The 22576-nt window shown below is 40.6% G+C and overlaps 1 protein-coding gene across 1 annotated transcript in view; it reads left to right on the top strand.

Annotated features, from left to right (window-relative positions):
* LOC104053541 (vasoactive intestinal polypeptide receptor 1) overlaps positions 1-7919 on the top strand; it is a 45975-nt gene extending 38056 nt beyond the window's left edge. Inside the window, exons 10-14 of the mRNA XM_064441834.1 lie at positions 1415-1484; positions 2360-2451; positions 3449-3578; positions 4889-4930; positions 7722-7919. Of these exons, the coding sequence (XP_064297904.1) occupies positions 1415-1484; positions 2360-2451; positions 3449-3578; positions 4889-4930; positions 7722-7910 (523 nt within the window). The 3' untranslated portion in view covers positions 7911-7919. The remainder of the gene's footprint in view (positions 1-1414; positions 1485-2359; positions 2452-3448; positions 3579-4888; positions 4931-7721) is intronic.
* Positions 7920-22576: the final 14657 nt, after the last annotated feature.

The raw sequence follows: 22576 nt of genomic DNA, 5'->3' as shown, positions 1-22576 counted from the left end.
GCCTTCTGATTTTTATGTGCATATATGGAATAATAAAACCTGGAAATATAGTAAGTATTGAATTTTCATTTAGTTTCCTAATGCCCAGTCCCTGAAATCATTATAATTTAAGAAAATCACTGCTTTTGTATAAAATCAACCATAAATTAATATTCTTAATCTCTTCAAATAAGTACCCCCCAAACACATTGTGTCCTGATAAGTACTTTCTTCTTCCATTTCCATTCAGTTCTTTGAGTGTTGTTTTTTTTTTTTTTTTTTAATCTTTCAGTATAAGAGCCAGGTATAAAGCAGATGATTGTTTACTAAAAGCTGCCCCGAAGGCCTTCGGGTCATTTCACATGGATGATCAGTTAGAAAAGGTTTTATTTTACACCTACCTTCTCAGGACTCAGATTAATGATGTAAAAGCCAGAAGTTCTATCGTCCACCACATTTAGTACATCCTATTTTCCTTTTTTTATTACTGTTTCATAAGTGGAAGTGGTCTACTTTTCCACATCATGTGCTTTTTTGTAACCTGTAGAGATGTGAGGAAGATTTCATTCTTCCTCCTGTCCTAGTGCTTCTTTTCCAAAGAATCGCTGGGTTTATCTGTCAGATCAGTAGGAGAAGAATCTGGCACAAGACACTCCAGTTACAGAGAGAGTTCAGATAACTACTAATATTAGCTACATAAATAAACTGCAGTATCAGAACCACTCATCTTTTACCTAATAGCCTAGGGAATGGGAAACCCAAGTTCTTCAGAGGCAGCTGGTCTGAACTCACATTGCAAAGATACACCTTATGCTTGGGCGTGCTGGGATAAGCCACCACCTGTAAGTTTTATCATTATGCAGCCAAATATCCTGTGCCACAAAACTGGAAGGGAAAATACAGGAAGAGGGACCATGATACAACCTAGCATGTAGGGCACTTGCCTGCAGGGAGTTAAGCTGGACTGTTATTGATGTTAAATACATGAAACCCTCAAAACAAGGACCAAAAGTGCATTCTGCTCTCTTCCTTCAGGGTACTTTTACTAGGGCTCTAGATTTTTCTTGCCTATTTCCTCATGACCCCAAAGTCATTACATTTGTGGACGCACAGTAGTTCAGTCTCTGATCTGTACCCTGTCAAACAGCCACTTTTTCAACAGAAGAGCAGGAAAGAAGCCTGGAAATACAATGTGCATTTCTTGACTTTGCTTTGGTTCTTCAACCCTTGCCTCTTACTGAATAAGCCTCCTTTAGGCTGGGCTACACAGAAGCTTTTAGAGAGGTATCAGGGTGCAAGTACTGGCAGGGGCATTTAAATAGTGATTTAAAACTTAGTGTCCATCACTTTCCTACTCTGTGACAGAAATACATTCATGTGCCGTGAAAAGCTCACATGGGACAGATAACATGTCTGGTTTTGTTTGCTGTTTCAGATGTTGGGATGATGATGAAAATGGAGTGGTGTTATGGATCATCAAAGGCCCCATTCTGCTCACTGTATTAGTATGTTTTTTCATTTTGTCTTGAGTACGTTTTGAAATGTGAAAACTAAGTTAGTGTCTTCTTTCAGTAAGCTGGAAGAAAAGCAGTAGCACATGTTTTAGTATTGAATTTCAAAGAGTTGGAAATTATTGTATAGCATATAGGGGTTTTTGTTGGTTTTTTTGCTGGTTTTGTTGTGTGCCCCCCCCCCCCTCCACCCCAAACACCCTAAATGACAAGCTAAAGGGTAAAACCTATATTTTCTAGAGTCACACTAGAACACTATGGAATCATCTTGACATCTCCATTCCACAGACCACAGTCATGTCTGTGTCTCTGTAAGTCATTTCTGAAGAAAGACAATCCATGCAGGCAAGACTCTTAGATAATATGAAGCTGGTTTAATACAAGACATACATATAGATAATTTTATCCAGTATATTTTTCAAATTATTTCTTAGGATGTAAACTTAAGACAAAAAAACCCCTTATGTACACGTTCATTCCATCTAAATTTAGGGAGGAAACAGTATGTAATGTAGAAATGTATCTGTTATGATCCCTGTCACAAAAAATGAAGGGAACGGGGGGACCATTTAGACCTTGTAATGTCTGCCAGGTGCTGACAGTGAATACTAGGGCTTAGTATCAGACATAAAATTATATTGAGGTATGTAGGTCTATATTCATTCAAAAAAAATTTCAGCATACTTTATATATAACTATATACTGGTGGGAAAAATAATACTATTTCTAATGGTATTGATTTGACCTGTGAACAGATCTTGACTGATTTATACCAGTGCAATTCCTGTAACAGGGAATTTTCAGATAATTTGTGTCAACTGAAGATATGTATTGATTTGTAGTTTACAGATTTTGTCTTGTCTTTTCAGATTAATTTTACTATATTTATTAATGTGATAAGAATTCTAGTCCATAAACTGAAATCTCAAGAGGGAGGAGGGAGCCATTCAAGCCACTTTGTGTAAGTATTTCTGGGTCTCTTGATATCGACCTCCTGTAGCTGCTATAAGAAATGTTTTATGGGCAGGAGCACAAAATGTTCTACTCCTTACTAATAGAAAGATAAATCCCAGAAGACATAACAATGTAAACTTTCCTTTTCATTCCAAATATCACATCTCTGTTTCTTCGGGGGAGGAGGATAGGGTGGGTGTGTTGGAGACAATGAGAAAAGTAAAATATAAAGTATTACTGCTCCAAAAGGACCCAGATTGAAAGTGTAAACACTAACGGTAACACATCCATCTTGCTTCCAGTCCTTTCCACGCAAATGGCCACATAGAGAAAGATACAGATAATTTCCTTTACATTCTTAGCAGTAACAGTATGCTGATATTCTGGCAACTGAACCCAACCCTTCTGGTTTATGATCCCCTTCACAGCCAATGGGGATCTCATCAGTGCAGTCAGAGGACTTTAGCAAGTTATTTGACTCATCCTAAGATATATATGTATGTCTGTTAGTTATGGCACAGGGCCTAGCGTAAACCTGTGCCCTTCTGGAGTATGTTGAAGGCCAAGCAAAATACCCTAGAACATCAGTGGTGGCTCTCACACCACCGTTTAAGCAACTGAATGAAGACCTACGGACAGTGATGATTAGATCTCTGTTGCCAGTTTTGGAAGTTGAGACGCTTATATGGGAGATGCCTATATGTGCCTGAGATTAGTCTCAAGAGAATAGACCAGAGTACTTAGCTTGGCGCCCCTGTTTTTCATGTAGAGCAGGGAGAAGAACCCTTGGAGGTCAATACGGAAAACTTGCATGCTGATTTGTTCATCTTTTTTTCACCTGGTGTTAACAGTGGGAGTGGAAGAAAGTAATCTTTCTGTAGCTTCATTAGATGCAGCTTCCTCCATTCTGGGAGCTGTGTATTGAAATTTTTTCCAATATATAGTTGCTATCACTAATTCTGAATTTCTAACAATGCATTGTTCTTCAATTCTTGGTTTGCCAGGAGACTTGCTAAATCCACGTTGCTCTTGATCCCCCTCTTTGGAGTGCACTACATTGTCTTTGCATTTTTCCCAGAAAACACTGGTCTGGAAGCTCGTCTTTATATTGAGCTGGGCTTGGGTTCTTTTCAGGTAAGCTGGACAAGATGTTTATGAGTCCTAAGAGGTTTGGGTTGAAACACCACAGTCTCAGGAGTTTTACATTTTAGGTTGGTTATTAGAAGAGGTGTTAATAATGTGTCTAAATTCAACACACACATTCCATCTTACTCCTTTGCAAGCTCTTTCTGTTGTTCCTTTACCTTATTATTTGAAATCTCACACTAGTTTTGAGCTCTGAGTCAGACTTCATACTAATAATCACAATAAAAAATACATCTACTTTTATTGAATAGCAATCACTGGATACCACGAAGACCAGCCTATGGATTAAGGTGAACTGCTTGAAACTAATTCCACAGATAATAAAGGTGATGATAAGAGGACTGAAAAATAAAGATAATGTATAACAACCTGCTCTGCCCTTACACTTTAGCAGTAATGAATCTGTCACATTCTTCGTATATTTTATTTTGCTGTACCACTATTTAGAGCAATATTGTGGATTTGAGAGGGCCAAGGCCCGGGTATGGTACATTTTGTAATATATAGCTGAGATCTTTTTCCTTCCCCTTTCCCCTGTACCCTATAACAGCTAGTCGGTGTTCATATATGCCAAAAATGATCCTTCTTATTTGCTTACCTCTCAACCATGGCTAGACACTGTTTGGGAAAATGCTTGTTGGCCCAAGACAAAGCTGTGTCATGGACCATGTTCATTTTAACACCATGTGGAAGCACAGGTCAGTGTTCAGGGCTGTGCCTCCTTCAGTTTACTAACACACATGTAGTCCAGCAATGTCCGGTGTTTGTGTTTGCACGGTCTGTGAAATGACTTGGCTCCTGGCTGACTGACACTCCCCCAAACAATGCCCAACTAGCTCTGGGTGAATATGAACCCAAGACCTTTCCCAATAGGTTGTTCAAACACAGCCATTGCCTTGTGAGTGAAATTAGGTATTTAGTAGCAAAGATGCAAACCAAGAGCAGGTCTTGACCCAGTTAATTCACTACTGTAAATACAGACTGGAACAAGACAGAGGTCCCTACTACATTATCTGAGGAAGAACTTATTTGTAGGATACAGTAAACAGTAAATTAGTCATCAGTGTCTCCATACAAGGGCAACAATATACCTATAATGTCTCCAGTCCATTGAGGAATTTAATCCTATAATGTAAACACAATAAATAGTGCCACATCACCTAACCTCCAATATAACAATGGAAAATCAGTATTTTTGTTGTCTTACTCAAATTTTAAATGAAACCTGATGTCTTTCTTTGATTCTATGCTTTAAATCCTGATGGTTGGCTTTTTTCTCCCTACACGTCCTGTCCTAGGGATTTTTTGTCGCTCTTCTATATTGTTTCTCAAACGCAGAGGTGAGTAGCAAGTACATAAGATTATCAAAACCTTTTAAAGTCATGGGCCTCTCTGGTTTTGCTCCTTTTCCCTATTTACAGAACAGATCTGTGCTTTGATCTGCTCCTGAAAGCATGAAATACCTATATCTCTTTGTCCTCTGGTAACTTTGCTGACTTTATCTGTATTCATACAGTTCTGACAGAAGGACACAAAATAAGCTTTGAAGAAATGACCCTTTACAAATGGTTGGTGACTTTCCTGTCAGGGGACTTTTTTCTTTGCTTTATGTCCCATAGGTATCATGATGATGTCTCAATGGAAATCTTGTGACACTACTTACTTTCTTTAGCTTTATTTTCTCCTAACAAGTTTCTTCCCTTTCCCTCTCCCTCTCCCTTTGCCTCTCCCTTTTCCATTCCCTCTCCCTTCTTCAAGGCAGCCTTTGTGTTTTCAGTAGTTCTGTTCAAGCACTTTATTTCCTGGGTTTTGTAACATTGTTAGAATTTGGATAAATTTGCTGTAGTATATTTTGGAGATCCTGTCTTTTTAAAAAAACATAGAACCACAGAATGGTTTGCGTTGGAAGGGACCTTTGAAGACTGTCTAGTCCAGCACCCCTGCCATGGGCAGGGACAAAACAAACTGCTTCCCACAGAAAGGAGAGCTCTCTAGATTTCTTTGTGTAAAAACTGTATGGATTGCCAGAATTTGCTACACTTTCCCCCAAAGCCATAAAACAAGAGCCACAAGAGAAGTGTAAAAACACATCTCATCCTCAGAAAAGTGTGTAGGTTAGATGAGCAGAATCACCCACTAACAGTGCCTCAGTCTCCCCACTTGCTTACACTGAATGCTGTCATAGAGATGGCTAAATGGAGGTGACATTAATACTACCCAAGGATGAATGATGCATAAAATACGTTTGTTACTTAGGAAAACAGTTCATAATGGCCTTTCTAGTGCCGTTCTGAGGGATTGCTTTCAGGACTAACTGTAAATACAGAATGTTTTACTTCCCACCTGCCTTCTGTCTGCGTAGACTCCTTGCCAACAGCCTTTAAATAGCTTGCATGTTGTATCTCGCAACACACAAATCTACTACTTGTTAAAAATGGTCAGGCAAAGTGTGGTCTCTGGCCCCAAGATTAAGCGGTATGGGTTGGCTTGCATCCATGCTGCTTAGGGATAACTGTGTCTGGAGCAGATTGGCCACTCATTACAACTTGGCAGTGGATCCTCCCTCCATCCGTTATGGTTCCCTGCAATCATAAAAACTAGTATTTTCTCTCTGTGTGTTCCTTCAGTTTTAAGTATCTACAACAATGTGAGAGACTGCTCTGCTGCCAAGCTGGGTGGTATCTGTATGGGATGAAAGTGGTATTGTGTGTCCTGGTTTTTGGAATAAGGTACACAGCAGTGCTGAAGGGCTTTGAGCTTGCTGGGATAATACTGGAGTACTGGGTTGGTGAGGGAAGTCCCATTTTATTTACTAGAGTCTTGAAAGCTCCAGAGGACATGTTCTGTCCATACCTGAAGCTGCACACAGGGGCTGGCAAGTCTGTGTGGTTAACAGAGAAAATAAAGGCAGAACCGGGTCACCTCATTGATAATTATCGAAAGTGACTTTCATGGAGCCCTGATGTCCAAGATATACTTCTGCACGTCCCACCCTCCGTTCTATACATCACTGTAGAGCCCATACCTAGTAGAGGATTAGATAACTGAATTACCAGATGAATTTCTAAGTTCAAAGTACTTAAATCACCTTTGTCCATACTTACATTCCGTGTAAGAATTAACAGTTTCACCTAACAGCTAATTTCTGCATTTAATTTGGAATGGGTTTTTGCTAATGATGCTAACTATAACACTGTCGTAGATTTTCAGTACTAATGACAGCCATGGAACATGGCAGCTATGTGGTTAGAACCATTTGACATATCTTCTTAGTTTAGGATGGCATTTGTAATTACCTTGTAGACATTCAGGAAAGCCACCCCCCTTGCAGGAGAACCAGAGGGAGATGAAGCTGAACATGAACAGAGATAACAGGGCACAGTGAGCCATTAATCCACAGGAGCAGACTGATCATGTGAACGGTGGCAAGACCTGGGTGTTTCCTGCGCCTACTTGCTCTCCATCTGCTACAGCATTGAGTGTGAGCTGCTTTATGTAGAGCAACAGAACCTGCTTTCCCACTGTTCGCTCATCTCAGTCCCAGTAGTGTCCACAGCAGGGCACGGACCTCCAGGGTTGTTCAACCCACCTGTTAGTTGTGTGTCAGATGGTAAAATAAGTCCGTTTTGCCTATGGTTTTGAGGATCCCTGAGACCTCTCTCAAACATAATATCTATTCAAGTTGATTCAGAATCTTTCAGAGCCAGGAAGGGATCTTTAAAAGGGATTTCAAACTGGATAAACTGACAGCCTGGAGATAACCTTTATTGTACATAACAGGTCACAGCAAGGAGGCACAGAACACTAAGTATGAGGAAAAGTAGAAATTATACAAAAAGGTAGAAATATTTATGAAGCAGATGCTTCATAAGCTTCATTAAGAAGCAAGGAAAGTACAGTCAAAAACTTCCCCATCAGCCTCTGAATTTTGGAAATTAAGTCTGTTTATTTTCAAAAGTGAACAGTGACATCTTTAAGTTCTAAAAATGTGTCACGGCTTAATACTGATTGATTTGGGCACCTTCGGGTATCTGGGCTAAGTAGTCAGGCAGACATTTTGGCATATTTTACCTTCAATGCCCACTAAGTCTTAACTTTCTGATTCTTTGTTTTCGAATTCCTTTTCTATAGGTTCAAAGTGAACTGAAGAAACAACTGTGCAAATGGCAGTATCAAGAATACCTGAACTTCACACACAAACATAGGACTTTGTCCAGAGAAAACAGTCCAGTCAACTACGTCACTCAGTTATCACTGCTTGAAAAAATCAGTCCAAAAAGGAAAACATCTATGTACCAGAATGGTGTAACTTCTGTCTGAGCTTTTCTAGGAGGAGGAGTTGCTGTGACCTTGTAACATACTACCTAAGAGATAGCCAGCTTGGATCCTTTATGGCTTTCCATAATGTCAAGAGCCTTCTGCGAATTTCTTGTCCTGAATATGATCTGCTTTTCTCACCTGGTACAGATGAGTCTCACAACCCTGGTTCTCTCTCTCCTTATGCACATAAAATCCACTTGTTTTGTTGTGAAAGGCCAGACCTTGAACTAGTGTGAATCAACAGGTTAACACCCCACCCAAAAAAAGGAACTACATTAATTCCTCCCAGGCCCAGCGTGTTTGTCACTTCTTTGTTAGTGTTCCTTGAAATTTCCAGTTTTCTGGAGTACTATTCCTAATCTTCATTTGAAACAATTATGTGATGACAAAGGTTTGCCATAATGATTAGTGATGTTTTACTAGTTGTTTTGAGACAACTTGAGCCTGACTTAATGGGAATTACAGACAGAAACTTGCTAAGCACCTACCTATGGGGAACCAACTTCCTTTAAAAGGAATCTCAAGGTGTTTCAAGAGTGACACTAAAGAAAAAAAGGGTTACATTATCTAGTCAGGTTTTTTCTTCCATGCCTGTTGAACAGAGAGATTAAATTAAGCCAGAGGATCCCAAGCCCTTTCTTGTCCCTGGGAAAACATGGAGTAGCTGAACACTAGGCAGATTATGTGTGTATGAAGGAAGAACATAGAGCAAACCCAATGCAGTAAGCCAGGTGGACTACCTTGACCTCAGAATAATTTACAGACCTAATCTTAGTGGCCAGCTGCTCATCCTTGTGTAGCTGGCGCAGACTTTCTGTCACCATAACCTTGAAGGCTGGCTGGATCCATCAATGAAATACACAATTAAACCATGCTTTTGTGCTTTTTTGGGGACCTCCCTTTGAAGCCTAATCTGCTGTGATTACTGTGATTATCTCAGTCCTGCCCATCATTTCTCAGCTCATTATCACTCCACTCAATGATGTTTCTGGGATCAGAATTATCAACGCAGCAGCGTGGTCTAGTGAAGCAAAGTATGGTCTAGTAAAACAGAGCAAACCGATATTGTGCTTGTGTCACTTCTTTGCATGACCTTCCACTTTCTTCAGGACTGAGTTGGACTCTACCTCAAACTCTCCAAAAATAATGAAACGGCACAGAAGGTACACTAGACACAGCTATAATTCCTTTCAAGATAGGATCATTCCCAGGAGAACCTGCATTCAAACTAGAAAGCATTGCTAGAGACCATGGCCGTTCAAGTACATGTTGGCTTTCTGTGAAAAGCAATATCAGTTTAGCTTTAAAAAGTAGCGCTCCAGTCCCTCATTTTGTTCTGCTCTTGATTAATTATTTATGCCAGGAGACATCTGACTTCGCAGAAACCTCTCTGTTGATTTTAGGTGCTTCATGTTTAGTTCCATTATTACAGCAGAGGTGAATTGTCCAGATTTCTATAAATACTATTCAGATCAGTCCTTTATTAATTAGGCATCTGTCCCAATGAATCAGATCACCTGTATAAGGTGTCATTTTGTCTATTCTGACTCCTTATCAATTTTCTTTGTAAAAGCAACTGTTGCTCCTTTGTTGTTTAAGTTTGTTGCCTAGCATATCAATGTGAACACATTTGTATGATGTACATCTATAAAATGCAAATGACAATTACAGCTGTTGTGATTTTGTAAATTTTAATTATGTCAGTTTGGATATTTCATTTGAGACTTTAAAAAAAAAAGGACAGTCTTATAATTGTGTTTACTATGGATGCAGTTTTGAAGCCAATGAATATGTACAATTTTGACCTTTTCATCCAATAAAAGATTTACATTACATGATCCTGTGGCCTGAGTTAATGCCCACTCCCCTTCCAAGGCACCGTCACTAAGACATGGGTCTGTGGTACCCTGCTTCTATTCATTTTTGAGAGAAGACCGTTAGTGTCTGACTACTTCTGAATGTTTTCTTGAGGAAGCAGTTGTGGTAAATATTACTGAGGTGTCTATATGAAGGAATAGACCCATATCTCTTCATCTGCCTTTGGGGAGGAAAAAAGTTGGAGTGAACTATGCTTCTGCTTTTGGCTGACCTGGGAATGTTTCTTCCAAAAAAACCTGGGCTGAGGCTTTACATTATTGAGATTTCTCCCAGTACAATTCCCCCCTACTTTCTCTCCCACCTAACTTCATCATTTATTTGGAACATGTATCAGCCATTTTGTGTCACACAGCAATTCACACTTCCCAGCTGAGCTCCCAGGATGGCCTGCATTTGACTTAAGACCACCCATCTCACTATATATCTTCTTCCTTTATTACTGGGACCAAGGATCCAGAGGAAGTGGAAATGATGGTAGATAAAGGTGATAGGTCCCAGTATACCATGAAGGATCTTTCCATCAGTCATTCAGTGTTCAGTCTCCTCATAAAAATGTAACAGCTCTAGCAACCCCACTATTCCATCCAGACCCCCACAACCTAGTTTGTACCCATATATCATCACCATGCACATTCAGCTTGCATTAATTCCTCAGATAGCCCCTTTTGCTTCAAGCTCTTTCCAGTCACCCTTGCAACTCGTGTCACACAGATCCAACCCAACGTTTCAAAGTTTCTCCCGCAACCTCAGCAATACACCAGCCACCTGCTCCACCTGTCCTCTGTCCAAAATGCCCCTGCATCCCTCCCAATGCTGTTAACATTTGCAAGCCTTTCACTTTTCAGATGTTTTGGATCAGGCTGTGTAAGCCTTAAGCTGGAACTGAGGGCTATATGAAGATAATCTGCACATATACAAAGCCACTATTTACATAATTTATATAAAGGGCACACTTGCAACAACCTGGTGCTGAGGTTAATAACCCTGGGGAGTGCAAAACTTTCTTGGATTAAGGTTTTGTTCGGGCTGTGGAAAGGCTGCTGATCCCTTCTTGATGACACATCTGAGGATGTGGTGGTGTGTGTAGGAGTAGTGAACGCTTCAGGGACGCATTGCTTCCCAGCAGGCCCGCGAAGGCACCAAAGGGGTTGTCGCGAACCGTGTCCAGGAGCGCTGCGCGGTCTGCGTGGAGGCGCTGCCATCTCGTGGTGCGTGGCGTGTGCTGGGATGCTGCTGGCCTGTCTGGATGTGCGCAGTCTGGGAAGCTGGGCAGCGCGCCGAAACATTGCCCCATTGCCCCCTGCTCACAGCCAGGACGAACCTGAGATATGCCCTCTCCCTCTCCTTACATGATTACCAAAGGACAGCTGCAATATATCATTAAGGTATATCAGCTAGGAAAAGCTGCTTTCTTTTCCTCTAATCCCCTGGTGTCTTTTACACAGTTTAACTCTTCAAGTATTATTTTTAAATCCCTTTGCAAACTGCATGACGACCTGGAAAGAAACAATATTTTCAGCTGTTTTTCTTGGTGTTGCAGGAAAGACAGGTTGTTAAGGTAACTGAAATTTCTCACCAAAAGTAAATTTTTTAACCGTCTACAGTGTCAGCATATTTTTTTCAGAAGGCTTGATTGTGTGGACTCCAGATTAAAAGAAATCCTTCCAGCAGGCAGCTTTACCTGCCTTGCCACTGCTGAACTTCCCCAAGGTTGCCTAATCCACTCAGAGCTAGATTTTCAGAGCAGTGCAGAGTGATGGTAGAAGCTATTGGAAAAAAAACAGGACTGAAAAACATGAAAGGTTTCAGTGTATCTCAGCCTAAGGGAAGAAGTAATTAATCAATTTAAAAGTGCATTGCATGACAGAGATGATCTTCAGGAAAAATTAAATGCTGTGATAAGAAATACCCAAAGTGATATTCTTTCTGTAAAGCGAAGGTGGTGTTCAGCTCACAGGTTATGGCAGCTAAATGTAGGCGCCTGTGTGTTGCAGCCTATATGTGATTTGGGTATCTAAGCCAGTGGAATTATTAGCAACACAGTGAAATCCATGAGCCACTCAGCTCTCCCTAAAGTAAGCGCCTACATTTGGCCAGCTGTATAGCTGTCTATACACCATTGGCTATTGATCTGGAGTTGGATTCTGTGGCATAAACATAGCTACCAAATACCATTTGAGATGTTTGGGGGCATCCAAAACATCTGCGCTGTCTTGGAGATATAGTTCGGATTTTTGGACACTTACACTTTTCTGGAAAGGCAGCTGGAGGCCAGGCAGGACACCGTACAGCTCCAAAAATCACACCAGCTACTTGCATTTGAGCATCCAATTCCTGCTCTTGGTGTCTATTATCTGTAATGAAAGCTTGGGCATCTAGTCTGCGTGTACATGTTCCTGTTCCCTCAGGCCTACTCTGTGAGATAAACTCCACCCTAGAGCTAAAGCATATTAAAGGAGGGTCATGGCTTGATTTCTTTGTATTCAGGCTACCTATGTGGTTTCATGGTGTTAAGACTTTCTTGTCATCTACTAAACTGCCGTGCAAAAATGACTCCTCTCCAGCAAACAATCTCAGCCAAGTTGTGTTGAGTATGCAAAGTTGATTGAATCCACACTCAAGATTAAAAACAGATTTTAGAAGAGCCTAGTCTAACAATGGATGCATTACTAGATCATGAAATGCAGAGACAGGTCCAACATTTCTGGATTGCTCGATTCCTAGAATAGGCTACAGAAACTGTCAGATACAGTTTGATGGCTGTGCCCTGCTAGATAGAAGTTGCCAGAAATAGTCCTTTGGTAAAGTCAGACACCTAACCTATGTCTTGATGATATAGGGTTAAAAAGTGTTTTAAAATAAATTTAAGTTAGAGATAGGGAGAAATAACAAAATATATATTAAAGGTTGGGGTTTTTTTTAGATTCTGAGTGAGAATTTTTCAATTTCAGAAAATACAGCTGGATTTGAGGCAGTACTATCTTCAGTGTGTTGACAGACCTAGTAAATAAGGTTCTCCCTGTGTCTGGTTCTTGGAGCAAACGTGCCGTAATGTGGTGTTGTTTCTTTAAAATTGTGGATATTTACCATAGAATGTTTAGAGTGGGCTGAAATACTTTTGGAGGTGCCTTTTCTTTCTCTGCCTCTTAACTATAATAGGAGCCTAACCAAAAAAAAATCACTTAGACTAGAAATAACCTTTAGAAATAAGGTCTTATCCAGATTCCTGGTTCCACATTTACTAATTTCCCTGTTGAGTAAGGTATTGACTGATGCAACCCTTCTGCAAATGGTAGAATGGGGAGACACATCCTGTGCCGCCTCAGCCCTCAATTCCTTGGATCACCTTGTAAATCCATGTAAATGGATAACCATAGGATATTTACGATGCTTTGAAATATAACAAAAGTGAAAATCCACATATGTGCCCTGTCCTGCTCACTTCCCAGCCTGCCCATGGGCTCAAGGCCTCACTTCAGCCCAGTCCCTGACTCAGCAATGCAGTAGGATGCTGATCTTCAGCTTTCCCTGCCCCACCAGGAGCTCCACTGACCTGGGATGGATCCATAGGCTGATGTCCTGGCCTGGCCTTGGACCTGTCCTAGACCTGCCTTGCCACCATAACTTGCCTGATGATCTGGTCTCTTGGTTAAACCTGGTCTCCATCTCCAGGCCTTTCTTGCTCCCAGGTTGTGACTGGCCCTACTGCCCGTGTGATGCTCCTTGTCTCCCAGCCTGCATCCCTCAGGATCAGCTGGCCCTGGCTGCTCCCTGACACATCTCTAACCTCAGTTTCAATAGATATATGTCCACTTCCACATTGAAGGATGAGGGTCCAAATATCTGTACTCTGTCTGAACAATGAGGGAGAATAGCAATTAAAAGATGTAGCCTTTGTGGAGGATTCACAGTTCCATGAGGGCCAGACAAAGACTTACGTAGCTGAGGCTGAGGAAAGAGATATCAGAAATATGTCACCTACTGTGGAGTCCTCTGTTTCAGTAGGGTGATTGTACCTGATCTTTTGAAAATCATAGAATTGTTAAGGTTGGAAAAGATCCTCAAGATCATCGAGTCCAACGACTAACCTATCACTGCCAAGTCCACCACTAAACCATATCCTCAAGCACCACGTCTGCACATCTTTTAAATACCCCCAGGGATGGTGAATCAACCACTTCCCTGGGCAGCCCGTTCCAATGCCTGACAACCCTTTTGGTGAAGAATTTTTTTCTAATGTCCAACCTAAACTTCCCCTGGTGCAGCTTGAGGCCATTTCCTCTCATTCTATCGCTTGTTACTAGGGAGAAGAATCCAACCCCACTTCACTACAGCCCCTCTCAGGCAGCTGCAGAGAGCGAGAAGGGCTCCCCTCAGCCTCCTCTTCTCCAGGCTAAACCCCCCCAGCTCCCCCAGCCGCCCCCCAGCACACTTGTGCTCCAGACCCTGCCCCAGCCCCGCTGCCCTTCTCTGGACACGCTCCAGCACCTCCAGGGCCTTCTTGTAGTGAGGGGCCCAAACCTGAGCCCAGCATTCGAGGTGGGGCCTCACCGGTGCTGAGTACAGGGGCACTATCACCTCCCTGCTCCTGCTCACCACACTATTCCTGATACAAAATGAACCTGATGATAAAACTCTTGAGGTTTGCTTTGACTAGAAAAGAAATGAAACCTTGAAGCATATGAGATGTTATAGAGACCAATCTTTTTCCACCTTTGTCAACTGGCTGTGCCTTTGTTTGAGGACAACAGACTTTCTTTTCCTGTTTAGACCCTTAAAAATAATAAAAATAATACATAGGTCCCAAAGGACCTGTGGATCAAAGATCAGAGCCACAGGGACTATTAACTGCAATGGAGAGTGTGTTGCATTTGTACTGGCAGTATTAGACCACAGTCACGCTTGATACTGATGCAGTGTGTTAAACACCTTCCTCAGGTAACTCCACTGACTGATGGTGTAGGAAGGGTGTGCATGGCCCTTCACAAAGCCTTCATGCTGGGTTGGCCCAGGATTGACTTTGCCCAGCAGAATCCAGGGACTCCTTCCCCTGAGGAAGGAAGGTAACCCTTTTAGCCCCAAAATCTCCACCCTGTTGCTTCAGGAAGAAATACGCTACCCTGTAACTCTACAGACAAAAATTCCTCTTTGGTGCAGTTTTACATCAGAACAGACTTGTACAAAATGATAATACATTTATTGTGTCATCTTCAGCAGTATACATGTTAAAAACAATTTCTCAAAACACAAAAAAGGTAAGAAAGCAGCAATTGATATCAGTTTCCACCTTATAACAAAGCTGAATAACCCCAGATCCCATTACCAATTAAACCAATTTTGACCCAAAAAGGTCAGTATTAGACCCAACAGGCCAGTAAGTTTGTACCTTGACACAGTCAAAAGCCAAAATACAGCTTTCCATCCAAAAACTTGGCACTGCTCAGAGCTATAGCATGTTACATTGCCACTAAATTGACAAGATGAAGGGAAAGAGAATGAACACACAAAATATTTCTTTATACAGGTATTTCTGGTACACAAAGGCCTCTTGAGACATCTCTGCAAACGCAAAGTCCATTGGAAAAGGCATATCCAGAAGCCTAAGTCATTTCAGACACTGAAGAGTGTCATATCACACAGTGTCATATCACACAGTAATTCTTTACATGGATGAATTCCCCAAAAGAAAGCCAATGGGAAATTGCAATTTTAATCATAAGAAGGTGAAAGACCGCGAGGTTCAAAATATCGTTCAAGCTCTGCTGGTGTGTTTTCATACACAAAATACAATGTGTATTTAGCTGAACTTAGCTTTTAGTATAGATATGCACAGAGCTTAACATCAGAGCATCATTAACAACTATTGCACACTCCCTGTCTTCCTAATGCTACTCTTAGATGCAGTTCTGAACTGGTTGCGTGTGCCTGACTGCTAAAAGCAGAGGGTAAAATCCTAACCTCTTTTCACTGCGTCTGCACTATATACCATGGCTTGTTTCTGGACACAGAAGTGCTGGTCATATGGACACGATCTGACAGAGGGGAAAAGACTTCCTAAAAACTACTGTCAGCGAGAGCTACTAAGCCTTTATCAGGCATGCACCTCCCCCAAATCGGCTTGGTAATACCCAACAGAAGCCACCCCCAAGCTTTGCAAAACCATTATTTCTCAGCATGCATAAAACAGAACAATAGTGACTAGTCAAAGTTGCCGGGGGAAGAGTCATCTACATGTAGACTTCCACAGTGTCAAGATCTGTCTCTGATCTGGTCAGATACACTTCCTGGTGGAAAGAAACAGACACTTGCAAAGTATGATTCATCTCACACTTGAGCAGACATCGAAAATATATTTGATGCTTATACTCCAAATTGCTCATTTCTCTCCTGTGACTACAAAGGCATAATGGAAAAACTAGATCAAAGGAAGATATTTTCACTACTGATGTCTAAAGTTAAGCGATGTGGATATCTCCTTAGCTTCCTGCTTAGTGACGCAGGATCTTTTCTAGGACTTTGCCTATGAGTTAGAGTGCCTAATGCTGAAAATGCCAGATGTTGAAAGGGACACATATTTAATATAGCCCTTGATATTTAACTCTCTAAGAAAGAAAATCAGGTAAACCCAGGCATTTGTTTGTATCTTTGCACTATGTACATTTCTACAGTTCTAGATTCAGGAGTCCAACAGACATGGCCTTCACATAGATATCAAAGTCTAGCTATCTGAGTCTGGAGCTGAATCCCATCCAGTGAGTTTATCTCAGTTTCCTAGATATCCACAGAAAGTTCATATATATGTCCTAGAAACTGTAGGAGACACTAAACTTGTCTGTCAGCTGCAGGCCAAACAGAATCCCATTTGGTGTCCCATATATCCTGCTCTGTCTGTTCTTACTACCTTATCTTGCATCCCTTTAGACCTTCCATGCTATAATAGCTCTGCTGAGGTCATATTTATTGCTCTTCATTGTCCTATAGCAAATGATTTTAAGTATCCTACATTTCTCTGGAAGCCTTGCCCACATAAGAAAACCTCAGAACAAAAAAGAAAGTCTTACTATCATGAAATCACATTATCAAATCAAGCAGGAAAAGATTAATTTGTTGAACTTTCTAGGTACATCTGCTGCGTGTGGAAACTATGAAGATTACCTTTGGCATTTGGATCCTGTACTTTGTCATGTAAGAAGGCTTCATAGAACATCGTGGCAGCTGTGAAATCACAGCTCGCATGTTTCTGCAGATGCTGAGGACACAGAGGTGTAAGTGCAGTAGCTTCATCCCGGGTGCAGCATCTGTTCTACCTCTGTCTTCTGTTCTACCTGTATGTTCTCCCAGTTGCACTGCTCTTTCATCCTGGCCCTTCGGTAATATTGGGATATTGGGATATACACACTTCTTGTGATTATAGCTGGCTGACATCGGTCACACTTTCTTCACCATCTCCTCTCTAACATTATTTGTCAAAATGCATGTTGGATGGGAGGCATTGAGAGGTTCATCAAGGACTGGGTGACACTATGTGCGGAAAGCTGAAAAAACAGACAGTCATCTAGATTTCCTGGAAAAGTGGCTTGTAGTAACTCATCCTCAGCTGTTTGCAGCTGTACTTTTCAACTTTCTTTTTTTGATCTGTGAAAGCCTTCACATAATTACAGGTAGGACAAAAACCCTTTAGGAGCCTTACAAGTATATATTTCTGTATACAAAGGATGAATTTATTTTCCTTAATCATCCTTCATGGACACTTCAGAAATAGTCTATGGGCTCTGAAGTCTCCACAGATTACAGCTGAAAATGTCTGCCATAGACAGCTGTTTCTGAAACACTATTGAAAAACAGTTTCAAATAACAAGGCAAATAAAGCCAATGAAATGAATGGGTTTTGCATTTACTTTATTGCAACTGTTTACTAAAGTCACTCGGGACTATTTTGTTTTTGGGTTTTTTTTTGCTGTATCCTCTGAAATTTTTACATCTAATTTCCAGCAGGGCTGGAAAGATAATGTGAAGTCAGGTATCTGCATGGTTCACAGGCCAGATTTAGTAGGGATTTAACAGCGGTGTCAGACACATGAGCACTGAAACCTCACAAGCTGACACAATCAGTATATTTTTGCCCATTTGAATGTTGGGTTCCTGCAGTGTGTTGACTGAATGAGTGTCCTACCCCTTTGATTGGAAACAGCAGCGATTCAGCTTCTCTTGCAAGAGTATAACCGAAACCAGAAAAGGAGAAGATTGGGACCATTTCTGCCTTTAGATCTGAATGAATGAAAGCCGCTCAGAAACCAAATCTCGTTTATACATTTTCAAGAACTGGGAATCTTTCTTAGTTTTTATTGTTACTTTTTTCCCAGGGTGCTTGGCATGCTGCTTCCAGATATTTTTCCTGATGTTCTTAATGGATTTGCGTATGTCTGTATTTGCTTCTTTGCATTGATTTTTTCCTGCCCAAATTGTGATTAGAGCTGAAACAAATGCAGTTTAATAGCATGACTATTTTTAGTCTTATCTTTCAGCTGCCTGATCAAAATTAAACCATAGAATTTCTCTGAAATAAATCTTTTCATATTTCAGGAAGGGAGAAAGGAACTGGAGGGAAGATTTGTATGATGAGGGGCGGAAGTGAGCCAGGAGTTATTTTCGTTTGGAATTCAGAAAAAGGTTTCTAACTGCCAGAAGACTAAAGTTTTACAATAACTTTCTAGTGGGAAGAGAAAGTGAGAAAAACCTATTAAATTTTAAAAGGGGAGTTGATCAGCTTAGGGGTGGGAGTAATATGCTGTGAAAATAATGGCAATTGCAGAGTTTCCTTCAGTTTAAGTGTCCTTATGGCACTGTGCTGCTCTGGAACACCTGAGGATCACAGAGCAACAGCTCTAACTCTGCTAAATATGTTTTGTTCCTTATTATTTTGGCTTTGCATATTTTTAGTTACTGATTTCTTTTGTTCATGGGATTTATGGAAAAAAAACCCAAAACCCAGAATCTTTTGAACTAACCAGAGGTCCTGCATAACCCTTCATTTCCAGCACAGAAGTGTTCATGCTAGGCAGAAGCAGAATTTCTTCCATCATTGATAAGACAATATTATGAAAAGCCACAGTTTTACAAAATTACATGGACAAGGCAAATTATGGCAACTAATCCTTTCATCACTGATGAAGAGGATCAGATTCTTTCAAGTCAGGCTTTGAGCAGGAGTCTAACAAACACTATATTGTCTCCAGTTCTGGTCCCCACAATTCAAGAAGGAGGTGGCCAAACTGGAGAAGGTCAAAAGGGGGTCCATGAAGGTGATCAAAGAGATGGACAATCTGCTTGATGAGGAAAGATTGAAGGAGTTAGGTCTTTTCTCCCTGGAGAAGAGAAGGCTCAGGGGGACCTCGTCACAGTATTCCAGTACTAATAGGGTGGCTATGAGGAGGATAGAGGCTGTCTCTTCACAAGGGCCCACACGGAGAAGACAAGGGGACCAGGTACAAGTTGCACCAGGATAGGTTTCACCTTGATATAAGAAGAAATTCTTTACAGTGAGAACAATCATTAACTGGAACAACCTCCCCAGTGACGTGGTGGAGTCTCCATCACTGGAGGTTTTCAAGATGAGATTGGACAGGGTGCCGGATAATCTCAGTCTAGGCTCCCTTTCTCATGAAAGGTTGGACCAGATGACTGTTCGAGGTCCTTCCTACCTGGGCTGTTGATTCTGTGATTCTATGACCTGCTCTGCATTCCCTTCTGGAAGGTGTCCCGTGTTTGCCATGGATGATGGAGAGAGTCTAGGGAGAGTCATCTTTGCAAATGTAATCTCACTTTATCAGCACAGTCAGTTCCTGCCCACTTCTGGGTGTTATTTAGCCTTGTAGTTACGAGACACAGTTCTTTAATTGCAATGACGGACAGCTGCTGAAAGAGGAGCTACACACCAAATACAGTGTCTGAATTTAACTTCCATTAACTTTTTTGCATTTCACTCTGGACTCACCTACCTTCATCTCTCTCTCTTATCTCACCACCCCATTTTAACACCTGGTTTTCAAATACAAAGACCTAAATGAGACAGAGGAACTTGGGTATTTTTCCTTTATAAAATAAAAACTAAGCATTTACATTTCATTACCTGGGCTTTGAGTTCCAGATACACTAAATGTAGGTGAAGGTAAAAGGAGTTGAGGTCACCATGCAGCAATGAAACAAGCCTTGTCCTTCGAAATTTAAATTGTAGTTTTCTTTTGGGGGTGTAGTACCAGCACTCCACATTGAAAAGTGAAAAATCAAACAGTGGTTAGTTACAGTAAATAGTCACAAAAGCTGCGGTACAGAAAAGTTTTGTACATTTACAAAAGCCGAATAAGAAAGTTAGACAAGAAATACGTAATGTGCATGGTAGAAAAAAATGGCTCGAGTACTGCACGCTTGTTTTTCTTTTAATTCTGTATTGTTTTTAATAACATAGCCTTTCTAGCTCCAAAATATATTTCACAGTGAAAAATCGAACAAAGCACTGTTACACTCAACTGATATTTACACACGTTTAGAAGCAAACCACCTGCTGGTTTCTTCCATCCTGAAACAAATAGAAATGACAGCCACTGTGAATGGTGGCTCTGCACGTCCGGTATCTGCAGCTTACATTCAACAGAAAGGTTTCTGGGGAACTAATTTGTGCGATAGCATCAGAGTCTTTTTTAGGTAACTATTTACACCTAAAGTATGATCTTTCCAGTAACACCGAGAAAGTTCAAGTGGCTAAAGAAAGCCACATTTGCAAGTGCATTGACACTGCCAATAAACCAATCATAATAGAAGGGGGTTGTTTGTATAATATATTGTATATTAAATATGTCGAGAGATACCATTTTGTCTAGTAAAGTCAGTGCTGGTGAAAGGTACTGAAGACTTCAGTTTGTCCACTGAAAAAGAAATGTGGGGACTGCAACAGGAGAAATTTCCCTCCACTGCCCTCCAACTTGTCTTGCTCCTGAGCGTTGGCTCTAGGAATTTAAGGAGCAAGTCCAAATTTTCATGACTATTCAGCCCTTGGCCTCTCTTGCTGAGACTGCCAAAAATTAATACTAATAGTAATAGTAAAGTGCTGAGGGCAAATCCCAAGCCAAAGCGAAGTGGCTTTGTTCTAACGATAACAGTTTTCTGTACTGCTTTTAATTTAGCTGAGGACCTGGTCTCCAGTGTGCATGATTGGAGGGTGGTTTTGGTGATGTGGGCATTTGCCCACAAGGCACTGGACTGAGATCCACCAACTCAAATTGCAGAGCACTGTAGGACCACCAGGAAAATATCAGAATCCAAAAGTAAGCTCAGAAAAAGCCTCAACAACCACAACAAAAATTTAAAACAAATTTTTAAAAGATCCAGACCCCTTCTTGCTCTGGATTGAAACACGGCAAAAAGTCTCCAGCTAGAGGCATTTATTCAACACCTTTTTTCTCAAAAGTTCTAATTTATTAATGTTTGAAAATTGGCTACTAGCCATTTATGCAAAATATACTTTTTGATTTTTTTAAATAATACTCTTACAGTATTGTCAATATAATACCTTGTGAAATCCCATACTACAGAAAATAGAAAATTAAATGTTATCTGTTCATCTAACATTAGACAGTCTCATTTAAAAAATGTCTATTTTCCTGATAGATCTGACTTTCCCCATCTCCCATATCCTTCTGGACTGCAAAGTGCATGGTTCCTTGGGAAACTTTCTAAAATAGCTTTTAGCAGCATCTAATGAGAAAGGAAGCTCCACTCTATCAGTAGAAAATACTTCAGTGACTTTTGCAGACAGTCTGGCAGAGGGGGACAAGCTCTGCTCTCGGAGCAGCAAGCCAGTGCTGAAGACCTGACAAAGGTGTCTGGATCATTTAACTCCCACTTAAGCTACTGGAGCGTAATGTAAGTGATTTGAACCTTTTTCCTGGTCCTCTGCAAGGATAGGTTTCACCTGAAAGGTGTGTAAGCATCTTACAAGAGCATGATCCTGTACAAATATGAAATCAATCTCAACATTTCCATCTGTTTCAAATTATTTTTACATTCATTTACACTGCTACAACTGAGAGCAGATTATGTCCCATGAAACACTATATAAGTGTTAAGTATTAAAATCAATATTTCTTTCACAACTTTCTGAGACCTTTTTTTTTCTCCTTTTAAAAACAAGGAAACTAGCATTATTTTTAAAACCCTATGCTTAAAATGACATTAAAACTTTTTTTTTTACCTAAACTAACAAAAACCAGTGAAATTAAAAGCTCACACTCAGCTGACACTAAAATTCTGAGTCTTCCACTTGTTTGTTTTTTTTAGTTCATGATCATGTCAATTAACACCAAAAAACAAGCCTGAATTTTGAATTTCCTGGTTACTATTAGTTTCAGTTCAAAACTTCACATTGAAAATGTCATTTTCATTTTTGTTTTCTTAATATATGCATACACATACACACACATATATATTTTTTTATATATATCAGTTCATAAATCCAAAATGAAGTCAGACTAGGACGGTCCTCAAAGCCTTTATGCACTGTATAAAGACTTTTAAGAACTGACATCACTGACATTTGATTGAAGTAGATATGTACCAGTCATGGCTTTAACTACAAGGCAAATTTGAAAGAAAATTTTAGTTCCTCTCAAAGAAAAGCAGTAAGACCATTGGTGGTTAAACAAACAGAATATCCAGAGAGAAAACTGCCAGGTGTGGGAAGTCATCCAAAGTTTTAACTTTTCCTTCCTGTGCTGATTCTGGCTGGGATAGGG

This window comes from Phalacrocorax carbo, chromosome 2 (assembly GCF_963921805.1).
Source record: "Phalacrocorax carbo chromosome 2, bPhaCar2.1, whole genome shotgun sequence".
Lineage (NCBI taxonomy): Eukaryota > Metazoa > Chordata > Aves > Suliformes > Phalacrocoracidae > Phalacrocorax > Phalacrocorax carbo.
The sequence above is the reverse complement of the archived record's forward strand: the minus strand, read 5'-3'. Positions and strand labels throughout refer to the sequence as shown.